This window comes from Lucilia sericata, unplaced genomic scaffold (genome assembly GCF_015586225.1).
Source record: "Lucilia sericata isolate MDLA Ls3-8-SP2 unplaced genomic scaffold, ASM1558622v1 Contig001423F_arrow, whole genome shotgun sequence".
Lineage (NCBI taxonomy): Eukaryota > Metazoa > Arthropoda > Insecta > Diptera > Calliphoridae > Lucilia > Lucilia sericata.
Window position 1 is genome coordinate 48572 of NW_023995356.1, and position 18258 is coordinate 66829.

The following is an 18258-nucleotide window of genomic DNA, read 5'->3' on the forward strand; positions in this document are numbered from 1 at the left end:
AAAAGAGTATATTTTATAGAAATACACTGAGCAAACGAAACTAAAGAGAATGAAAGATTTTTAAACATTCGTTTTTCTTTTCGGTGTGTGTAGCGAGCCGCAAACAAACCGGCTTTAAATAAACCTATTTCCCTAATATATTCGGTATTTATCTTGTGAATTTCTTACAGAGTGGAGCTAAAAGCTGAAAGCAAAATAAACCTAAAGAAATAAAACACGAATGGACTTTTTTTTCTGTGCCGTTAAATATACGTAAAAAATAAAAGAAAAACATATTTAATAATAAAAAATATCAAGTAAAATAAAAAAATAACTAACTAACGGCTTTAAAAGTGAAGTAAGGAGAAGTGGAAGAGACAAATAAACTAAAAAAAAACAAAAATTGTGTGATTTAACACAAACTACCAAACAAGTGACCAGAGTTAAAGTGCAGTGCATTTATTTAAAGAAACCAAAAAAAAAGGAATTTAATTAATCATTAAACTTATTATATATTGAACATTTCAAAGAAGAAAAAAATCGTGTTGCACGCAAAATAAGACAATAAATAGAAAATAATTAGGAAAAGCTAGTGAAAGTTAATTTTTTTATATATTTTTTTTAAAGAAATACACGCACGTGAAAATTTCACAAAAAAATCTTTTTCAATAACGAGCTTTAATTTTGGAAAAGTCTCACAACGGCAGCCACAACTATAAATATGAATCGTTCAAATAGTTTTGTCTCCGCTTTAAAATGGTGGCCTTTACAGGGTCATTTAAATCAAACACAAAACAATGGCAATACTGGTGATGGTGGTGGTGGCGGCGGCGGTGGTGGCACTGTTAATGTGGGCCACCATCAAAACCCTTCACATAACTCTAGCAGCAGTGGTCTGGGTTTCCGCGGTCTTATACCATTCAATAGGACATCAACAGCTCAAACATTCGGCAGTTCGGTGGCTGTACAAAAGTTACGTGAATCCAAATGGTTTAAACCTGATGAACAACGTATTTTTTGTGCTGTAGTCGAGTGCGGTTTCATTGTTGAAGTACGCAGTAGTGCAGCTGTGGCCAGGAAATTAGCCCAACAACAGCAGCGTAGACGTCAACGTCTATTGTCTCTAACGAATAAGACACGACAACAAAATAACAGCGGAAGCAGCAGTAGCAGTTCGAACGACAGTTATGAACACGAAGACGTTGAGGAATTTTGCAAACATCATCAAACAAGTGTTCAAATGTTATTGTCTTCGAATGGTGCATATCGTAATCATCACAGTCATCATCATCATGATGTTGTTGACGACGTTGATGATGATGACGATGAGGATGATTTGGATTCACAAGATGAAAATAAAACACCAATTACCACATGGTTTGGTGTGGTGCTGTGTAAAACTAATAAAGGTAGGTTCTCCATATGAGTTATTCCTTCTTTGGATGGAAAAGGATAAAAGGGAGAAGAAGCCCGTTTTTGGGGGATTTTGTAAAAATGTCATTGAAGTTATAGAAATCTTAAGCATAGGGATTCTTAGCTTAAGTTAGGGTGTCATTAAGGGCTCCCTCAGTATCGATATTGTTCCATTTACTTTTTCTAGCCCTTTTCAAATATGTCCCGATACCGCTCCTGCAAAACATCTTTAATTCTCAATGTACAATTCTGGTGGTATTCTTCTTTAAGTTGTGTCCAATTTGGATCAGAAGTTACTTGTATATTTGACACCTGCAAAGCCCTCCTTCCTTTACTATTCCTCACTAAACAATGGCCTATTTGAAAGCCTATAAAGGATCTTCAGCGACTAGAGTTCAATTGTAGTATTCTGATATTCAATATGCTCCAAATGGACCAATAGTTCCTCAGTACGTCTTTCTTTCGAAATGAGATTAAGAGCACTCTGCCAATTTTCTTGTCCTTATCAAACAATGACAATTTTCATCCTCATAAAAGCTATCTGCCGTTGTTCAATCCTAGCAGTAGTCTGCTAAGCGATGTCTCCAATTTGCACCAGAAGGTAATTGTCATTTTTTAGACTTCACCACCTCTGCTATTCCTAGTCAAACATTGATCTATTATCAAACCTACAAGACTTCTTGAACTGCCTATGTCTAATCCCAGTATTCTTCTAATCAATATGCCCAATATGGATCAAAAGATCCTTGATATTCCGTTCAAAGCTAACTAACACCACTCCGTAACTTATAAAAATTCCTAACATGTCCAATCCTAGTATTCTGGTATATGATCTGTCCTCTAGGGGTCCAAAGATCCTTGATATTCGTTATTAATTTACAGCACTTTGTACCTCTTGAATAGCACTAACTAACTGTGGCTGAACGGCAGTATAAACTACAAATCCAGCCTTGACTCCAACTCCAAATCAGCACAACTTCTCAATTAACGATAAGGATTTCTGAGATCCTAATGTATTACCTACCTACTGCCCGTTCTCTATAACTGCGACTTACGGGAAGTCTCAAAACTTGTTGTTTTTCCTAAATCATGCTTCAAAAGTTGGACAACCCTATCATGGTCCAAAACGTTAATCTAACCAACCTTTCGATTAATTATTACCAGACATTCAAGACCTTCTAGATCTCGAAAAAGTAAACACTCTAACCAACTCAACTAAGGTTTTGAAACACTAAAACCTGCATTGATTTGAAGACATATGATACTCTATAGGCGCTGAATTTAAAATATTGCATTAATTCTTTAAGGAATTTAAGAAAATTTGTTATATGCCAAAACAAAAAAACAGCATCATGACAATTTATTCAAAAATGTGTGTACGTGCGTAAATAAATGAAAAAAAACAAGTCCACAAAAATATTTCAATAAAAAATTTTATAAATACATTTTCGTTTAATATATTTTGTTGGTATACGAATATATTTTTTATTTTTTTACTTTTTTTATTTTAAGAAAAATGTTCTTAACACGAGTTAAAGCTCGTGACATTTTATTTATGTTTGTTTGATTTTCTTTTTAAAAAAATAATAATAAGCAACAAAAAATTAAATAAATATTTATAATATATACTTTATGTATAAATATATTAATATGTATATACCACCAGAATATATATTTAATATTTATAAAATATATTTGTATTAATTAATTTATTAGGGACTTTTAGCATCATCACATTTGTGACCTAAAAAAGAACCATATTCACGTATGTACTAAATCAATGAATTGAAATTAAATAAAAAATTTTATTAACTATTAAATCATAATGTTATCAGCAAGAAAACAGACATTAACAGCAACAGCATCCAACTATTAGAGATGAGCTTTTAAGTACATTTTAGGCACAGGGGAAGAAAGGTACTTTTTCTAGTACAATTTAGTTACTCCCATTATTGTTTAAGCAAAGTAGTAATTTCCAACGCTCTGGACTATAGACTCTCTATAAGCTGGTCTATAGACTCTCTATAGTCTGGACTATAGACTCTCTAGAGTCTGGACTATAGACTCACTAGAGTCTGGACTATAGACTCTCTATAGTCTAGACTATAGACTATCTACAGTCTAGACTATAGACTCTCTATAGTCTGGACTATAGACTCTCTATAGTCTGGACTATAGACTCTCTATAGTCTGGACTATAGACTCTCTATAGTCTGGACTATAGACTCTCTATAGTCTGGACTATAGACTCTCTATAGTCTGGACTATAGACTCTCTATAGTCTGGACTATAGACTTTCTATAGTCTAGACTATAAACTCTCTATAGTCCAGACTATAGAGAGTCTATAGTCCAGACTATGGACTCTCTATAGTCTGAACTATAGACTATTTATAGTGTGAACTATAGACTCTCTATAATCTAAACTACAGAGTCTCTAAAGAGTCTGGACTTTAGACTCTGTATAGTCTTGACTATAGATTCTCCATATTCTGGACTATAGACTCTCTATAGTCTGGAATATAGGTTGTCTATAGTCTGGACTATAGATTCTCTATAGTATGGACTATAAACTCTCTATAGTATGGACTATATACTCTCTATAGTATGGACTGTATAGAGTCTATAGTCTGGACGATAGTTTGTCTATAATCTGGACTCCAGTTTATCTATAATCTGGACTATAGTTTGTCTATAGTCAGGACTATAGTTTGTCTATAGGCTGGACTAAAGTTTCTCTATAGTCTAGACTATAGTTTGTCTATAACCTGGACTATAGTTTGTCTATAGTCTGGACTATCGTTTGTCTATAGGCTGGACCAAAGTTTCTCTATAGTCTGGACTATAGTTTGTCTATAGTCTGGACGATAATTTGTCGATAGTCTGGATAGCTTGTCTATAATCTGACCAATAGTTTGTCTATAGTCTGCACTATAGATTGTATATAGTCTGGACTCTAGAAAGTCTATAGTCTGAACTATAAATTTTCTGTAGTCTGGACTATAGATTCCCTATAATCTGGACTATAGATTCCCTATAATCTGGACTATAGATATATAGTCTGAACTATAGTTTGTCTATATTCTGAAGTCTAGAAATTCTATAGTCTGGACTCTAGATAGTCTATAGTGGATGTAATTTTCAAATTTTTGAATCAAAATTTAACTATTTCATTTGCGCACTATTCAAGCCAACCTCACTACTTAAGTATGCGTATTTTTATTATTGTTTTTGTCAATTATGACGAACTGAGATGACACAATAATCAGCTTCTTCTTCATACTTTTTTTTTGTTTAAACACAATAATCATGTCAACGTTGAATATAAACAATAATAACTTTTAGTGAGTAAGAAAATCAAATTGATGATAAACTATAAGAGATAACTGTCATAAAAAAAACAACAATAAAAAAATATCTATGTATTCAGTCCAATTTTCAATTATGTATGCATAATTTGTATTTAAGTGGTCTAGCGATTTTGCCACAACAATAATAAATAAAACAACTACAAAAATGGTAAATAACAGAATAATATAAAACGCATATTTATAATTAAAACTTTTTTTTACTGCTGTTGTTTATAAACAACCACCTCTAATGCAAACATATTTTATAGAATCAAAATACTAGATTTTGTATTCTCGAAAATTCTTTTTAGCGAAATTTTGATGTTGATTTCTTTTTTTTTTTTTGTACTTTGGTTGTTTTATTATTTATGCCTTTATTACTGTTGAGTTTTACAACTCTAATATCGAATAAATAACTTTGTTTTTTTTTTAGTACCAAATATTTCAAATGAATATGCATTATGTTCTCTTTTGTTTGATACTCTTAAGTTGGTTAAATACTCTTTGGTTGCTTAATGATCTCTTAAGGAGTGAGTTTTTGACAGTGATGTCAAATGTTGTTTACTTTAAGTTAATGGATTTTTACTTATAGTAAAAATGAGTTCGTTTAGTTAGAAAGCAAAACTCACCATAGTATATTTGCAAGAGTGGCAAATATGCCTAAAGAGAGAAGTATTTCATGTAGTCTTGTATATTTCCCAAACTAGTTTTATTGAGTCTTGTAAATAGCAAAAGCAACAAGAGAAATGCCTTGAAATAGCATTTGATTTAGTCTGGTATATTTACAAGATTTTTAGTCTAGCAAATATAGTAATCACAGTTTGGTGATTAATTTTAAAAGTTTCTTCACTATTAAGGACACATTTACAAGAGTAGTAAATTTACAAGACCAAGTTTCTTTACTATTGGTTTCATACTTACAAGAATAGTAAGCATTTCATTTAGTGTTGCATATTTACCATAACATTTGTTCAATGTTTTTAATATTGCATACATATTTATAAAAATAGAAAAGAAAGAAATTTTCCAAAAGATTGAGTTATGCAACACTATTTTTTTAGTCTGATATATTTACAAGATCCATTTGCAATGAATTTTAGTCTAGCAAAGACAATAAAGAAAATTTTGAGATTTATTTTGTATTTTTCTTCACTATGGATATCATATGTTCAAGGCTAGTAAATATGCTAAAGATGAAGCTGAAAATAGTAATTTATCAAGTCTTGCATATTTACAAGACCTGTTTGTGTTGATTTTAAGTCTTAAAAATCCCCGTTTTGCCATTTGTAATTTAATTTAAAGTTAAAAGTCACATTTATTTTGTTATAACATATTTGCAAGGTCTTGTAAATACGGCTATGTATTGCAAATTAAAGTTTGTTATAATTTGTTGCTATAAATTAGCAATTTTTGGATTTAAAAAAAAAAATTTTTAAGATTTTAAGTTTTGCAAACATTTTGTTTAGTGTGGCATATTTACCAACCTGTGTTAGCAATCTTGCAAATAGTCGAAAAAGCTAATTTGCAAAAGATAGTTGTATTAAAAATGTATTTCTTTCAGTTTGATATATTTGCAAGACCCATTTACTATGAATTTTAGTCTTTTAATGATTTATTTTTAATGCTTTTTACTATTGATAAGAGATTTATTTGCAAGAGTAGCAAATATGCAAATTATAGAGTCATGAAAAAAATATTCTATGGAGGGCATATTTACAAGGCCCTGTTTGTATTGATTTTTAGTGTTGCAAATCATTGATTTAAGATTTGTAGTTTCAATTAAACTTAAAACTCATATTTTCTTTGGTATGGCATATTTGCAAGGTCTTGCAAAGTAGCAAATATGAGAAAGGAAAAAGAGGAAGTCATGAAAAAAGGTCTTGCTTATTTACAAGACCTGTTGGAATGATTTTCAGCGATTTAAGTCAAAACTTTCAATTTGTTTTGTTATAACATATTTACAAGACCTTGTAAAGTTCACTAAGTATAGCAAATCAAAATTTCTTACATTTTCTTGTTTAAGTATAGAAAATTTTATGATTTTACCAAAATTTGTTATGATTACAAGCTTTGCAAGAGTTGTTTACTTTAAGGAATGATTTTTTTAAGTATTTCCTTTTGGTTTAAGACTTGTTCTCAGTGTATTTAATTGTTTTATTAAACTTCTATTACTCGCATTTCGCTTTAAACTTAATCACTTCATATTTTATAAATTAAGCAATTACTTTCTTATCTCCTCCTATTAGCAATAATATACTATTATTATTACTTTTTTTATAATACACTTTAGGCGTAACATGGCCGATTTTGTTGTAAAATTTTTTTGTAAATATTTATATGGCATTAAAAAGGAATTAAATAAAAAGTCAATATTATTACAACAGTTCATTATTTATCAATTTTGTTATTCTTACTTCAAGAACAAATAAATAAAAGTGTCAGTGACTTAAGGCAGAAAGAGTTTACTTTAGAAACTATTTAAAATTAATAACAATTTAAAATTTATGTAGGAGAATTTATAAACAAAAAGAAAAGTATTAAATATTAATGACTCAGACGTGTGATAAATATTAAATAAAGAGAATAATTGAGGTTGAAAAAGTTTGCAATTTAAAGATTGAAGTGTCCCTAGTGACTTGTTTACATGACTTTTACTCACTTATAGAAGTGGTGAATTGTCAGCGGGAAAGTACTAGTACGATCTACTTTGGTTTGGAATCATTTAATGGTAAAATCTAGAAGTTCACTTGACTTTCATAATTATCCTTAACTGATGAAGTAATAAATTTAAAAACAACAATTTTCCGACTCCTTACCCCCCTTAAGAGATATTTTTCTATATAAATTTTGATTACAATTGTGATTAATTAACTTTCTATTTTAATTTATAATGTTATTATCAAATCTATATTGTATATTGGTTATAACAATATATATGGGGGCTGTTTAATTTTAAATCATATTTTAACTAATTTCTATAAATCAAATGAAAAACGTTATTAGATTTATCTATATATAGAAGAGTTATCTAATCTTTAAGAATGTTAATAACAAATTATTTACGTGTTAATTTTAAATACACTTCTATTTGTAAGATGTTATAGAAATTTATTTTTTACACAAGTTTTGAATCATAGAATTTCAAGACGTCAGATCTAGATAAGGTATTATACTTAGAAATCACAAATCAGTTCTAAAAGTATTGCCATACAGTTTTAAAACTTGACATAGTTCTAAATGTTCCATCAACAATGGGATCTATTCTCTCAGACGATCCAAGTAGCGACTTCTATATAAACCGAACTCCTATAAGTCTTTTAAGTCGTTTTCCCAGATTCCAACAGCTGCAATTACTGTCCCTTAATATGAATCTTAAACTATTTGACTCTTCATCAGTAAAATGATTCCTTAACGATTTCAATATTTGTTTCAAAGTTTACTGGTCGAGGGATTGAAGTGCCAACTATGGGGCTAAAGTTTTCAGATCTTAAGAGAGAGAGAGAGAGATTAAAGTTAACTGCAATTTCTCTTCATAAAGACCAAAACTTGTCGCCCTAGCAACAGCAACATATATCCCAAATATTCTACTCGAAAAAAGTTTGAAATATTAATATATTTTCAAAGAAAATTTTCTGATCTCGGCAGATGCAAGTACTAGGCCAAAGTTTCTTAACCTAGCGACAGTTATATAACCCTAATGTTTTACTACAGTAGAAAATTTCGGAAAAAACTTTTGTCTTCTGAGATGCATTCAAAGATTCCCGCTTTTAATGACATTCAATATTATATTCTGCTGGCATCTTTAAATGATCAATTACCGATCCTTAGATTCTAATGGGTCTCTCTCGTTTTCCCAGGGACACAATTTTTTCGTGACCAGTAGAAAATTACTGAGAAAGCTTCTATCTTCTAAGGTGTAGATTCCCACAACTGCTATTGTTAATATTCGATCGATTATAGATCTCTAGATTCCATTGGTTATATCTGGTTTTCCCAGTTACACAATTTTCTCGAGTCCAGTAGAAAATTACTGAGGAAACTATTGTTACTACTAAAGAATCCTAATCTTCTTGCAACTTTAAATCCGATCGGAAGAAAACTTTTGTCTTCTCAGTTTATTCCAAGATTCCCACAACTTTAACTTCATTATATGACATTCAAAAGAGAGTCCTAATCTGCTTGCAACTTTAAATGATCAATTACCGATCCCTAGATTTCAATGGATCTCTCTCGTTTTCCCAAGGATACATTTCTTGGAGTCTAGTTTCTAAGAAAACAACTGCTATTATTGCCATTCAAAAGCGATTGCCATTCAGCCTCCTTTAATTATCAAATAACAATTCATAGGGAGCCTCTCGTTTTCGCCGGGACAAATTTTTTCGTATGTCTGTAATTGGCAGAAAGTGTCTTTATGGCGTTGATAAACGTACTAATGTTCTTTCTCTCTCTTCTTGATTGGCAATCTGTACCACCAGAGATCAATGTTAGTCATTTAGGGTAAGACTCCTCAAGAAGTAAGGACTGTATTCCAGGTTCAGTAGAGAAGAATCTTAGTTCTACACCTTTGCGAGTCTTTGGTATACATTGTATAGAATACATCTATAAAATATATTAACGTAGAAGCTTGTTAAATCATTATCGCTCCCCATTCGTTTAGAAAATCATAAATAAAGTAAGGAGATAAAGAAAAGATTTGAACAGACCTTGCATAGGCATTTGTTTAGATATTTGCCATCTCAAAGGCCCAATGTAGACATTGAATCAATACCTAGGCCATCTTCTGCTTACTTGGTTGCCGGTCTCTACGCTTAGAAACCTTAATCTAGATAATGATAGATAACAGATCCAGTTCTTTGATTGGCAGTATATTAAATTCGAGAAATCCTACAAATCTGCCTCTGACTTCAGCACTATATATTGCCAAACCCCATCGTTTACATGGGAGGCTCTTGTTGTTTCACAACCATCTGAATATTCGGAAAATGGGATCAAAAAGCAAACATTTCCCACCGGGTCTTTTTTGCCATTTCATAACATTTCAAGTTCACTTTTAAAACGTTACAAAAAAATTTTAAAATGTTATTAACATGCCCCCAGCAAACAGCTGGGGTAATTTATCATACTTTCGTAATCGCTATGAAAATAAAAAAATAATAATAATAAAAAAGACAACTGACTCTTTGTGTAAGAATAATCTGGATAAATAACAATTAAATTAGTGTCAACAAATTTATTAAGATTTAAAATTTTAAATCAAACACACACTTATAATAATAAAGTTGCAAGTTTTTTTTTTCTATAAATTAAATGGAATTTTTTCTGGAATTTTTTCAAAAATTCTCCACTCAAACATTTGCCTTTAAAATGTAAATTGTTTAAAAGTTTAAAATAAATATTTAAATTTCTAATTGTATTTTTCCCATTTATTTTTTTTTTGCAGATAATAAACCAAAACCCGAAACAATTGAAATATTTTCTGTGAAAATACGTGAGAATGGCACCTTTAAAATGATAAAAATGTCACTGGATGACATTTGGAATAATGATTGGGAATTGCGTATTAATAATTTTGCTGATAAAGAAAAACCGCCACACAATGAAAAGGATATAAGAAATCAGGTAATGTTGCAAATATTTTTTTAAATAATTTATATCATAAGTTTTGAATAATTTAAGTTATTTTTAATTATAAATAGTTTTAGATTGGATTAAGATTAATTTAAGATAATTTCAAGGTTTAAAATATTTATAAACATGGTGAATAGTTAATATTTAATGTTTGAGTTATAGAATAGAGTAATTCATTCACAAACTTTAAATTATTGTGACAGACCCTGTGAGTTTTGGAGAAATAGAGTTTGTGATCTCTCTGTAAATGATAATTCTCTTTTTCGTTTTCGAGATCTTAAAAAAGAAAAGAAGGGAATTCCATTCGGTTATATACTGAACATACCAGTTAGCAAGAAGATAATATTCGGAAAACCAAAGCCCTAAACCCTCTATAAACGAGATTAATCCAGGGGTCATAATGTTAAGAACTATATATAAAGACTCAAGTTGCATGATCCCTCAAAGACTAAACAAATTGCATATAGTTATCATCTTAGGTCAAACTTAAACAGTTATCTTCTTAGGTCACATAAAACTTTTATTCCAACTATAGTTCCCGAAATCGTATACGTCATTTATAGTTTCGATTCAGAAGAACATTTATGTTTTTAATTATAGGAATTTGAAAGAAGTCTACAACCTAAATCTAGAGTATTTGAATTGATGGCAAGTCCAGGGAGTTGTGATACTTCAGCGGAAAGACCCCTTTAATCTAATGAGAGTAATGAAGTAGGCTATGATAGGATTGACCACCAAACAGTCTATGTGGGACTAGAAAGCTTTAAGCTTGTTGTTCTATATAGATTAGAGAAAGATCTCGAAAGCTTTAGAAACTGAGCTTTCGAATTTTAGATGACATTTCAAAAAGAACTGTTTTCGGCAAAAACGTCAATAAACACTTATAGGGTAGATTCTAGAGAGCACGATTCTAAAGGGTACGATTCTAAAGGGTGCGATTCTAAAGAGTATTATTCTAGAGAGTATGATTAGTCCGACATAACTGGTGCGAAACTTAAAGTTTTGTTGACTGAACTGTTGCATTACAACGATCTATTCCATGACCAAAGGCACTTGTTATTGCTCATATAACGTTAGATATTTCTCCAATTGGTAGCCACTAAAGGAACCATCTTTTATATACCTCTAGTTTATTGACCGAAAGAACTCTTCTCATATGACACTCGGATGATGGCTCAAATCTTCAGAGAGTGACTCAAGGAACCTATGGATGTTCTACAACAAATTCAGGGCTTTATTTCGTCACTAGACACACTTAGTTTCTTGACCGAAGGCATAATGGATAAAATTCCCTTGGAAATGTTTCTATCTTTCTCTTTGTATGCTAAAGAGAGTATGGGGGTCAACTTCTGCTTTATATTACATCTTTGAATTAAACAGTTATCTAAGATAGGCCCTAATAGTCGGCTATTCGAGGGACTCAAAGTACAAAGGGCTGAAGGGAAGAATAAATGTTATATTCTATGGATGTTCGAGTAGGAGGATAAAGTCGGTGTTTTTTCGTCATTGGAAAGGGATGTATGAGTACTTGTGTTATCCGAAAACCTGACTTCACTCAGTTAGTAAAATAGACTGAACTTGTGTGAGGTAACCGCTCTTTGAGTGTTCTTTTTGGAACAAACTGACCGATAGACTGGGCAATTGAGATGCTCGACTCAATTTTGTAGAATCCTAACTCTTCCTTTACATTGGAAAGAGTGAGTACAAGATAAAGGGGCGTAAGAATACTAGTGATGTCTAAAAGTCTGATTTCACTCAGTCCTCTTCAAATGGGAGTTGCCAGACATTATTTTAACAAAATGAACTGATCTTGTGCAAGGTTAACTGTCCATGGGGGTCCCATAGGAAACAAATTAACCGATTGAGTGGATAAAATAGAAACGCTTGAAGTAACTTTCTAGCTAGAACTGAGACTTCTAGCTTCTAGAGTCTTTGTCTCTGAAGTCTCTTAACTGTTTATCGTGTAGGCTAAGGTCGGTAGTTGTCATGTACGCCATAGGAAACAAATGAACCGATTGAGTGGACAATAGAAACGCTTGAAGTAACTTTCTTGGATAAAGACCTTCTTTAACTTGATCTATGGATAAGCTAGAATAAACTCAGACTTCTAGCTTCTAGAGTTTCTGTCTCTGAAGTCTCTTAACTGTTTATCGTGTAGGTCAGTAGTTGTCATGTACTGTTTTATATTTCAAAATAACACAGTTTAAAACTATGGACTGACATTAACCACGGAACACACATACTGATTGTCAAGCTAATAACGATGATCGATGTAATTCTAGCATTCCCCTACGAATGTCATACTATGCTGGTTTGGTTTCAATCCAAGCTTTTTGGTCTTTGAAGAGACCTCTGATCTCAAATGAAAGTTTCTTTTGGAAACTTAAGATACTAACGAGTTTATTTACTGGACAATTTGGACTTATATAAAATTAGTAAAAGCTGTATTACACTGTCTCATATCCATGCTTATTGAGTTATCTGAGTCTAAACTTAATGACCTTTTGAGATTTCTCAAGGCTACAGGTTGGATCTAATACTATAATACTATTTGGTCCTGTCAAACGAAGTCCTTTCGACTCTACTTGACTATTTGCTTCCAGTGAGCTACCATGTTGGTTGATCAACTTTTTAGGATCTTAAATATCAAGGTTTCTCTCTCACAACCTCTTGTCGAACGGAATTAAGGCAAAAGAATAATTGAGGTCATAAATCTTGATGAATTTTTCTTTTTAATTGTTATATTTTCTTGCCCGGTAGAGGGCGCTTAGTGTAACTTTTTAAGTATTAATCAATAAATGTTTAACCCAGAGATCAAAGTATACTTTTTTAAACGATCCATTGAATCCACATGTATCTTCCATCACATAAAGTTTTCTATAAACCGCTAACTAAAGATTGAAATACCCCGATCTTGGCCATATTTGAGACGTTACAACAGCGTTAAGACATGTTTATTTATAATTTTTGTTACGTCATCTGAAAGTCCATACTGATGACTTTAATATAAGGGTTAAACATGTCTTATATCTCCTTTCTTCTTCAAGTTAGGATATAACATTAGCGCTGTTATAACAACCGAGGTATTTTAAACTTTAGGCCACGATATCTCGAAAAACTGATGTTAAGAAGAAATTCTACTTTGGTCTCTCGGTTCAAATTGTTTCTAAATTTTATTTTAATAGTTTTATTATAAATTAATTATTTCTATTTTATTGCTAATACAAATAATATTGTATTTTAATAGTTTATTAAACACTTTCTATAATAGAATTGAAAAAATGGTTTAAGTTAACATTGAGGTTTATTATTTTTTAAAATTTTTTAAGCCTTCCCCCCTCTCTCATTTCTTCTTACAACAACAACAAGGAAAATAAAGAAACTCTTACAACACAGGATAAATATTGAATATAAACAAATTAAATATTTAACCTTAAACCCATTCTAATAATGAACCTTTTTACTAGGATCACTAATTAGAAGAGGAGCAAAAAAAGAAAGCGATAAACACCATGTAACGTTTTCTAAAAAAACCAAAAGCTAAACCAAAATTAGACGACAATTAAACGCTTTAATATGGGTGTAGGCTAAAAAGAAACTTTTTTTATTACAAATTTAAAGCAACAAATAATAATTAATGTTTTTTTTTTATTTAACAAAAACTGTTTGCAGATATCCTTTGCACGCAAAGCCAAACAAAGCTTGTGGAATAATAATAAGCACTTTGTATATTGGTGTCGCTACGGTAGTCGTCAACAGGATGTCAGAAAACGACAGGTAGGATGATAAGAAATTTTTAAAGTTTCTGAAATTTAAAATTATTTTTGTTTTCTTTCTCTTTACAGATGTCCGAATGCGTTAAGTGGGGCAGTGTGGGCATGAATGCCGGCATGTTGTTATTAATGAATAAACAAAAATCCTATTCCACCTCTAAGTAAATTAGAAATTTGTGCAAATTTGCGCAAAATTTTCTATAACTCAATTTGTGTTAAACATTTTGCTTTATATTGCAAATGTGGGTAATTATTTGTCTAAAATTAAAATATTATTAATGAGGATTAGAATTCATGAGAGTTGTGTTTTGTTCTTTGTTTTATTTGTAAATGAGATAAGATAAAATTTAAAAAAAAAATTATTTAATATTAAACAAAAAACACCTATACAAAAGTTTTATTAAACTGTTGTTGTGTTTTAACAAGTAATATATATAAACAAACAGTTTATATATAAAAATTTCTTTATATAAATATATATGCAATTGCCTAATTAATCGTATATATATGTTATACGTTTAAGTATTATTAAAACTATTTATACTCGTCTTACTTTTCATAATAAATTCTAGTCCTCATTTTATAATTTTAGTTTTTAAAACAAAAACAATTAAAAAAATAATTAACAATTGCCACAATTTTTTTTTATAAGCCTAAACTAGCCATGGCCTTTAGTAGCTAGTTAAACTTAAGCTTTTCTTTACAAAAATATGAAAATTGAAAAAAAAAATTTAAATTTTTAACAAATTTTTAAAAAAATTTTAAAAAATTTTCAAATAATTTTGAATTTTTTTTTACTAATTTAAAAACTTCTATGAAGTTAAGGAGCAATATTTGTTGTTAAACATTTTGGTAAAAAGAAGTTTATTTATTAATTGTTTCAATATGTTATGTTTTAAAATTAAATTCTTAAAAAAAAACTATATTTTTAAAAGACATTTTTTAAAACAAAATCTTTTAAATATTACAAATACCAGCGTTTAGTAAAACGAAAACCACAGTTTGTGAAGACTAAACTTTTTATTGTTAAAACATTTTAATCATTTTTAAACTAAGTTTTATTGGAGAGTTAAAAAAATGAGCTCTCTAACAGCGATAGGCAAACGGCTCTCTTAAGAGATTGTTAAAACAAAAGTTATATTCAAAATTTGCTGAAATTATTTAGTAATTTTTAAACCAGAATATATTAGAGAGTAACAATATGAGCTCTCTATGTACTATATTTAAATGTGTTAGCTTATGTTCGCCTAAAACAGTGGCAGGCAAACGACTCTCTTAAGAGATTGTTAATACAAAAACTTATATATTAAAAATTGTTGATATTTTTATCAAATTGTTGATTAATTTTTAAACCAGGCATCGTCAGAGAGTAAGAAAATGAGCTCTCTCAGTTTGTATGAATGTTTAAGCTTACGTACGCTTAAAACAGTGACAGAAACAGAGATTGTTAAAACAAAACATTAATATTAAAAATTATTCAACTAGGCATCGTCAGAGAGTAACAAAATGAGCTCTCTAAGTTTGCATGAATGTTTAAGCTGACATAAGCTTAAAACAGTGACAGGCAAATGGCTCTCTTCATAGATTGTTAAGATAAATCTTATATATCAAATATTTATCAAATTATTGAATAATTTTTAAACCAGGCAACGTCAGAGAGTTCCAGTGTGAGCTCTCTTTTATTTGTATAGCATACATAGGTTTAAAACAGTGACAGGCAAAACGTTCTCTTGAAAGATTATTAAGACATAACTTTTATAATAAAAAATTGTTGAAATTTTTTAATAATTTTCAAAATATTCTTTGTCAGAGTGTTAAAAAAGAATATTTTTTAACACTCTGACAAATGAGCTTTCTTACGTTTAAGCAGAGATAGGCATAGAGCTTTTTTATAAGTTTTATTCCTATCTTTTACTTTCGAAAGTATATAAGCTTTCAAATCTTTATATAAACGTATGAACGCCATCAGAAAGCTCAAATGTCTCTCTCTCGCTCTGCCAATGTCTGCTTTAAACACAAGAGAGCTCTTTGCCCATATGTAATAAAAAGCTCAGTATTTAAGCAGAGATATACAGAGAGTTAAAAATAAGCTGACTACGTATAAGAACAAAAGAGCAAAAAAGCTCACAAGATAGCTCTTTGCCTACCTCCGTTTGAAAACGTAAATCTATGAGACATGAAATATAAACTGTTTTTAAACAAAATTACAAAATATTATAGAATTATTATAAAAAAAGGTTAAATATTTCGAAAGTAAACTGTCGTCAGGAGATTTAGGTTGAATATTTCGAAAATTAGTTAAAGTCGAGAGATTTAGGTTCTACTTTCTTCATTTTAGGGTATTAGTGACATGAAATATATAACTTTTTTCAAAGATTTTGCAAATCATATGGAACAAAGAAAAAGGCTATATATTTCGAAAATGATTAAATGAGGAGATCTATAACCTTTTTCGAAAATACTTTAGGATTATTAGAGACATGAAATGTAGCCTTTTTTTAAAAATAAGAAGTTTAGGAAACATGATACGAAAAAGGTCTTATATTTCGAACAATGAAATGTGAGACCCTTTTTGATAATTTGAAATTTATTAGAGACATGAAATATAGACTTTTTAGGATTTTTGAAAAATAATTTAAGAAAAAGGTCATATATTTCGAAAAAAATGAAATCTATGAACTTTTTCGAACTAGAGAATAGAAAAATATGACCTTTTTTTAAAAAATATTGAAAATTCACTTAAATTTTTGAACAATGTTCTTCATAAAGACGTGTAATATAGGCCGTTTTTAAAAAAAAAAAAGACTATGAAAATTAAAATAAATTTAACGAAAAAGGTCATATATTTCGAAAGTATATTATAGAAAACTTAAAAGTTTAAGTGAAAGAGATATAAGAACTTTTTCGTTAAGTTATAAATGAATAAAGTTCATATATTTCGGAAAAAATAAAGGGAAATTTTAGCAAGATTTTGAGACAAAATGTTCTTTTAAACAAATGAAAGACATGAAATATGAGCTTTTTCAACAGAATAGAATAAAATAAAATACGAAAAAGTTCACATATTTTGAAAATAAACAATGAAGAACTTGAAATTTATTAAAAAGTTAAGTGAACTTTTTCGTATAACAGATTTAGAATGGAAAAAAATTAAATGAAGGAAAACCAGGAAAAGGCAAAATATTTTAAAATAATAAAGGAATAGAATTATATAGTCAGGGAATTTACAAAAACCAAAATTTATAAAAATTTTCAAAATTTTGAAATTCGGATTTGAAAAAAAATGAGATATTAGCTTCTTAAAAAAAACTTAAAAGAATATTTTTATGAATCCTCAAGTTTCAGAGATTATTTTAAGAGCTTTTAAAAATGTTCGAACTTAAGTTCGAATTTTCGAAAATTTTTCGAATTTCTTCAAAAAGCTAAAAACACTGAAACTAAATGGAAAGCTCATTATAATTCTTAAAAAAATTAAAATTTTTCAGAGCTTCAAAAAATTTTCGAAGTTATGTTCGAATTTTCGAAATTTTTTCGAACTTCTTCTAAAAAGCTTAAATTTTGAAACTGCATTGAAATTTTATTAAAATTAAAGAAAATGTTCAAATTTTATCAAAATTTTGATGTTTTAATTTAAGAAATTGTTCAAAATTTTTAAGTTCGAAGTTAAAAAAATATTAGAAATTAACATCAAATTAAACTAAATTTGGGAAAATTTTTTAAAAATAAAAGAAATTATATTTTTTTTTTTTCGAAAAAAAACCAGTTTTGGTTATTGTAATATTTAAACGATTTTTAGTAAAATTTATCATTTAAACTTTAAAAAAACATAACATATTGTTATCATTCCTTTTCGTATTTAAACTAAAACTTCTAACAATTTTCAAACTTCTATTATCAAAGTAAAAAAAACTAAAAAGCTTTAAGGCATCGATATCATTCCATTTTTACGATGCTTTTTATAAACATATAAACGAAAACAAATTAAACACCAAAAAAGTTTTTAAAATACATATTACAAAAAAAATTAAAGCCAAAAGTTTAACTAGTTACAAAAAAAAACAACAACAAAAAACTTTTTTAAAAAAAAAGAAACTCGCATTACACAAAAGAAAAAAA

At 29.4% G+C, this 18258-nt stretch overlaps 2 protein-coding genes across 3 annotated transcripts in view; one reads left to right on the forward strand and one right to left on the reverse strand.

Moving 5' to 3' along the window:
* The window catches only part of LOC119611338 (pre-mRNA-splicing factor ATP-dependent RNA helicase PRP16-like), a 69064-nt gene that overhangs the window by 43838 nt on the left and 6968 nt on the right, over positions 1–18258 (reverse strand).
* LOC119611339 lies at positions 144–16998 on the forward strand. 2 transcript variants are annotated; one of them, XR_005232061.1, is made up of 5 exons: positions 171–1388; positions 10182–10360; positions 13699–13951; positions 14042–14146; positions 14215–14490. XR_005232061.1 is itself a non-coding variant. In XM_037966882.1 (4 exons), exons 1-4 carry the CDS (start codon positions 701–703, stop codon positions 14305–14307), a joined length of 1065 nt encoding a protein of 354 aa, XP_037822810.1. In that variant the 5' UTR covers positions 144–700; the 3' UTR covers positions 14308–16998. The 2 variants fall into 2 exon arrangements, 1 of the variants encoding a protein (XP_037822810.1); XM_037966882.1 differs by lacking the exon at positions 13699–13951 and having other exon boundaries at positions 144–1388; positions 14215–16998.

What these genes read in the sequence shown, in the direction of transcription:
- LOC119611339 (XM_037966882.1), top strand. Translation starts at nt 701, where the DNA reads ATGAATCGTTCAAATAGTTTTGTCTCCGCTTTAAAATGGTGGCCTTTA. An exon ending in AAAAGGATATAAGAAATCAG is followed by an intron (nt 10,361 to 14,041) that starts GTAATGTTGCAA and finishes AACTGTTTGCAG; the next exon opens with ATATCCTTTGCACGCAAAGC. An exon ending in AGGATGTCAGAAAACGACAG is followed by an intron (nt 14,147 to 14,214) that starts GTAGGATGATAA and finishes TTCTCTTTACAG; the next exon opens with ATGTCCGAATGCGTTAAGTG.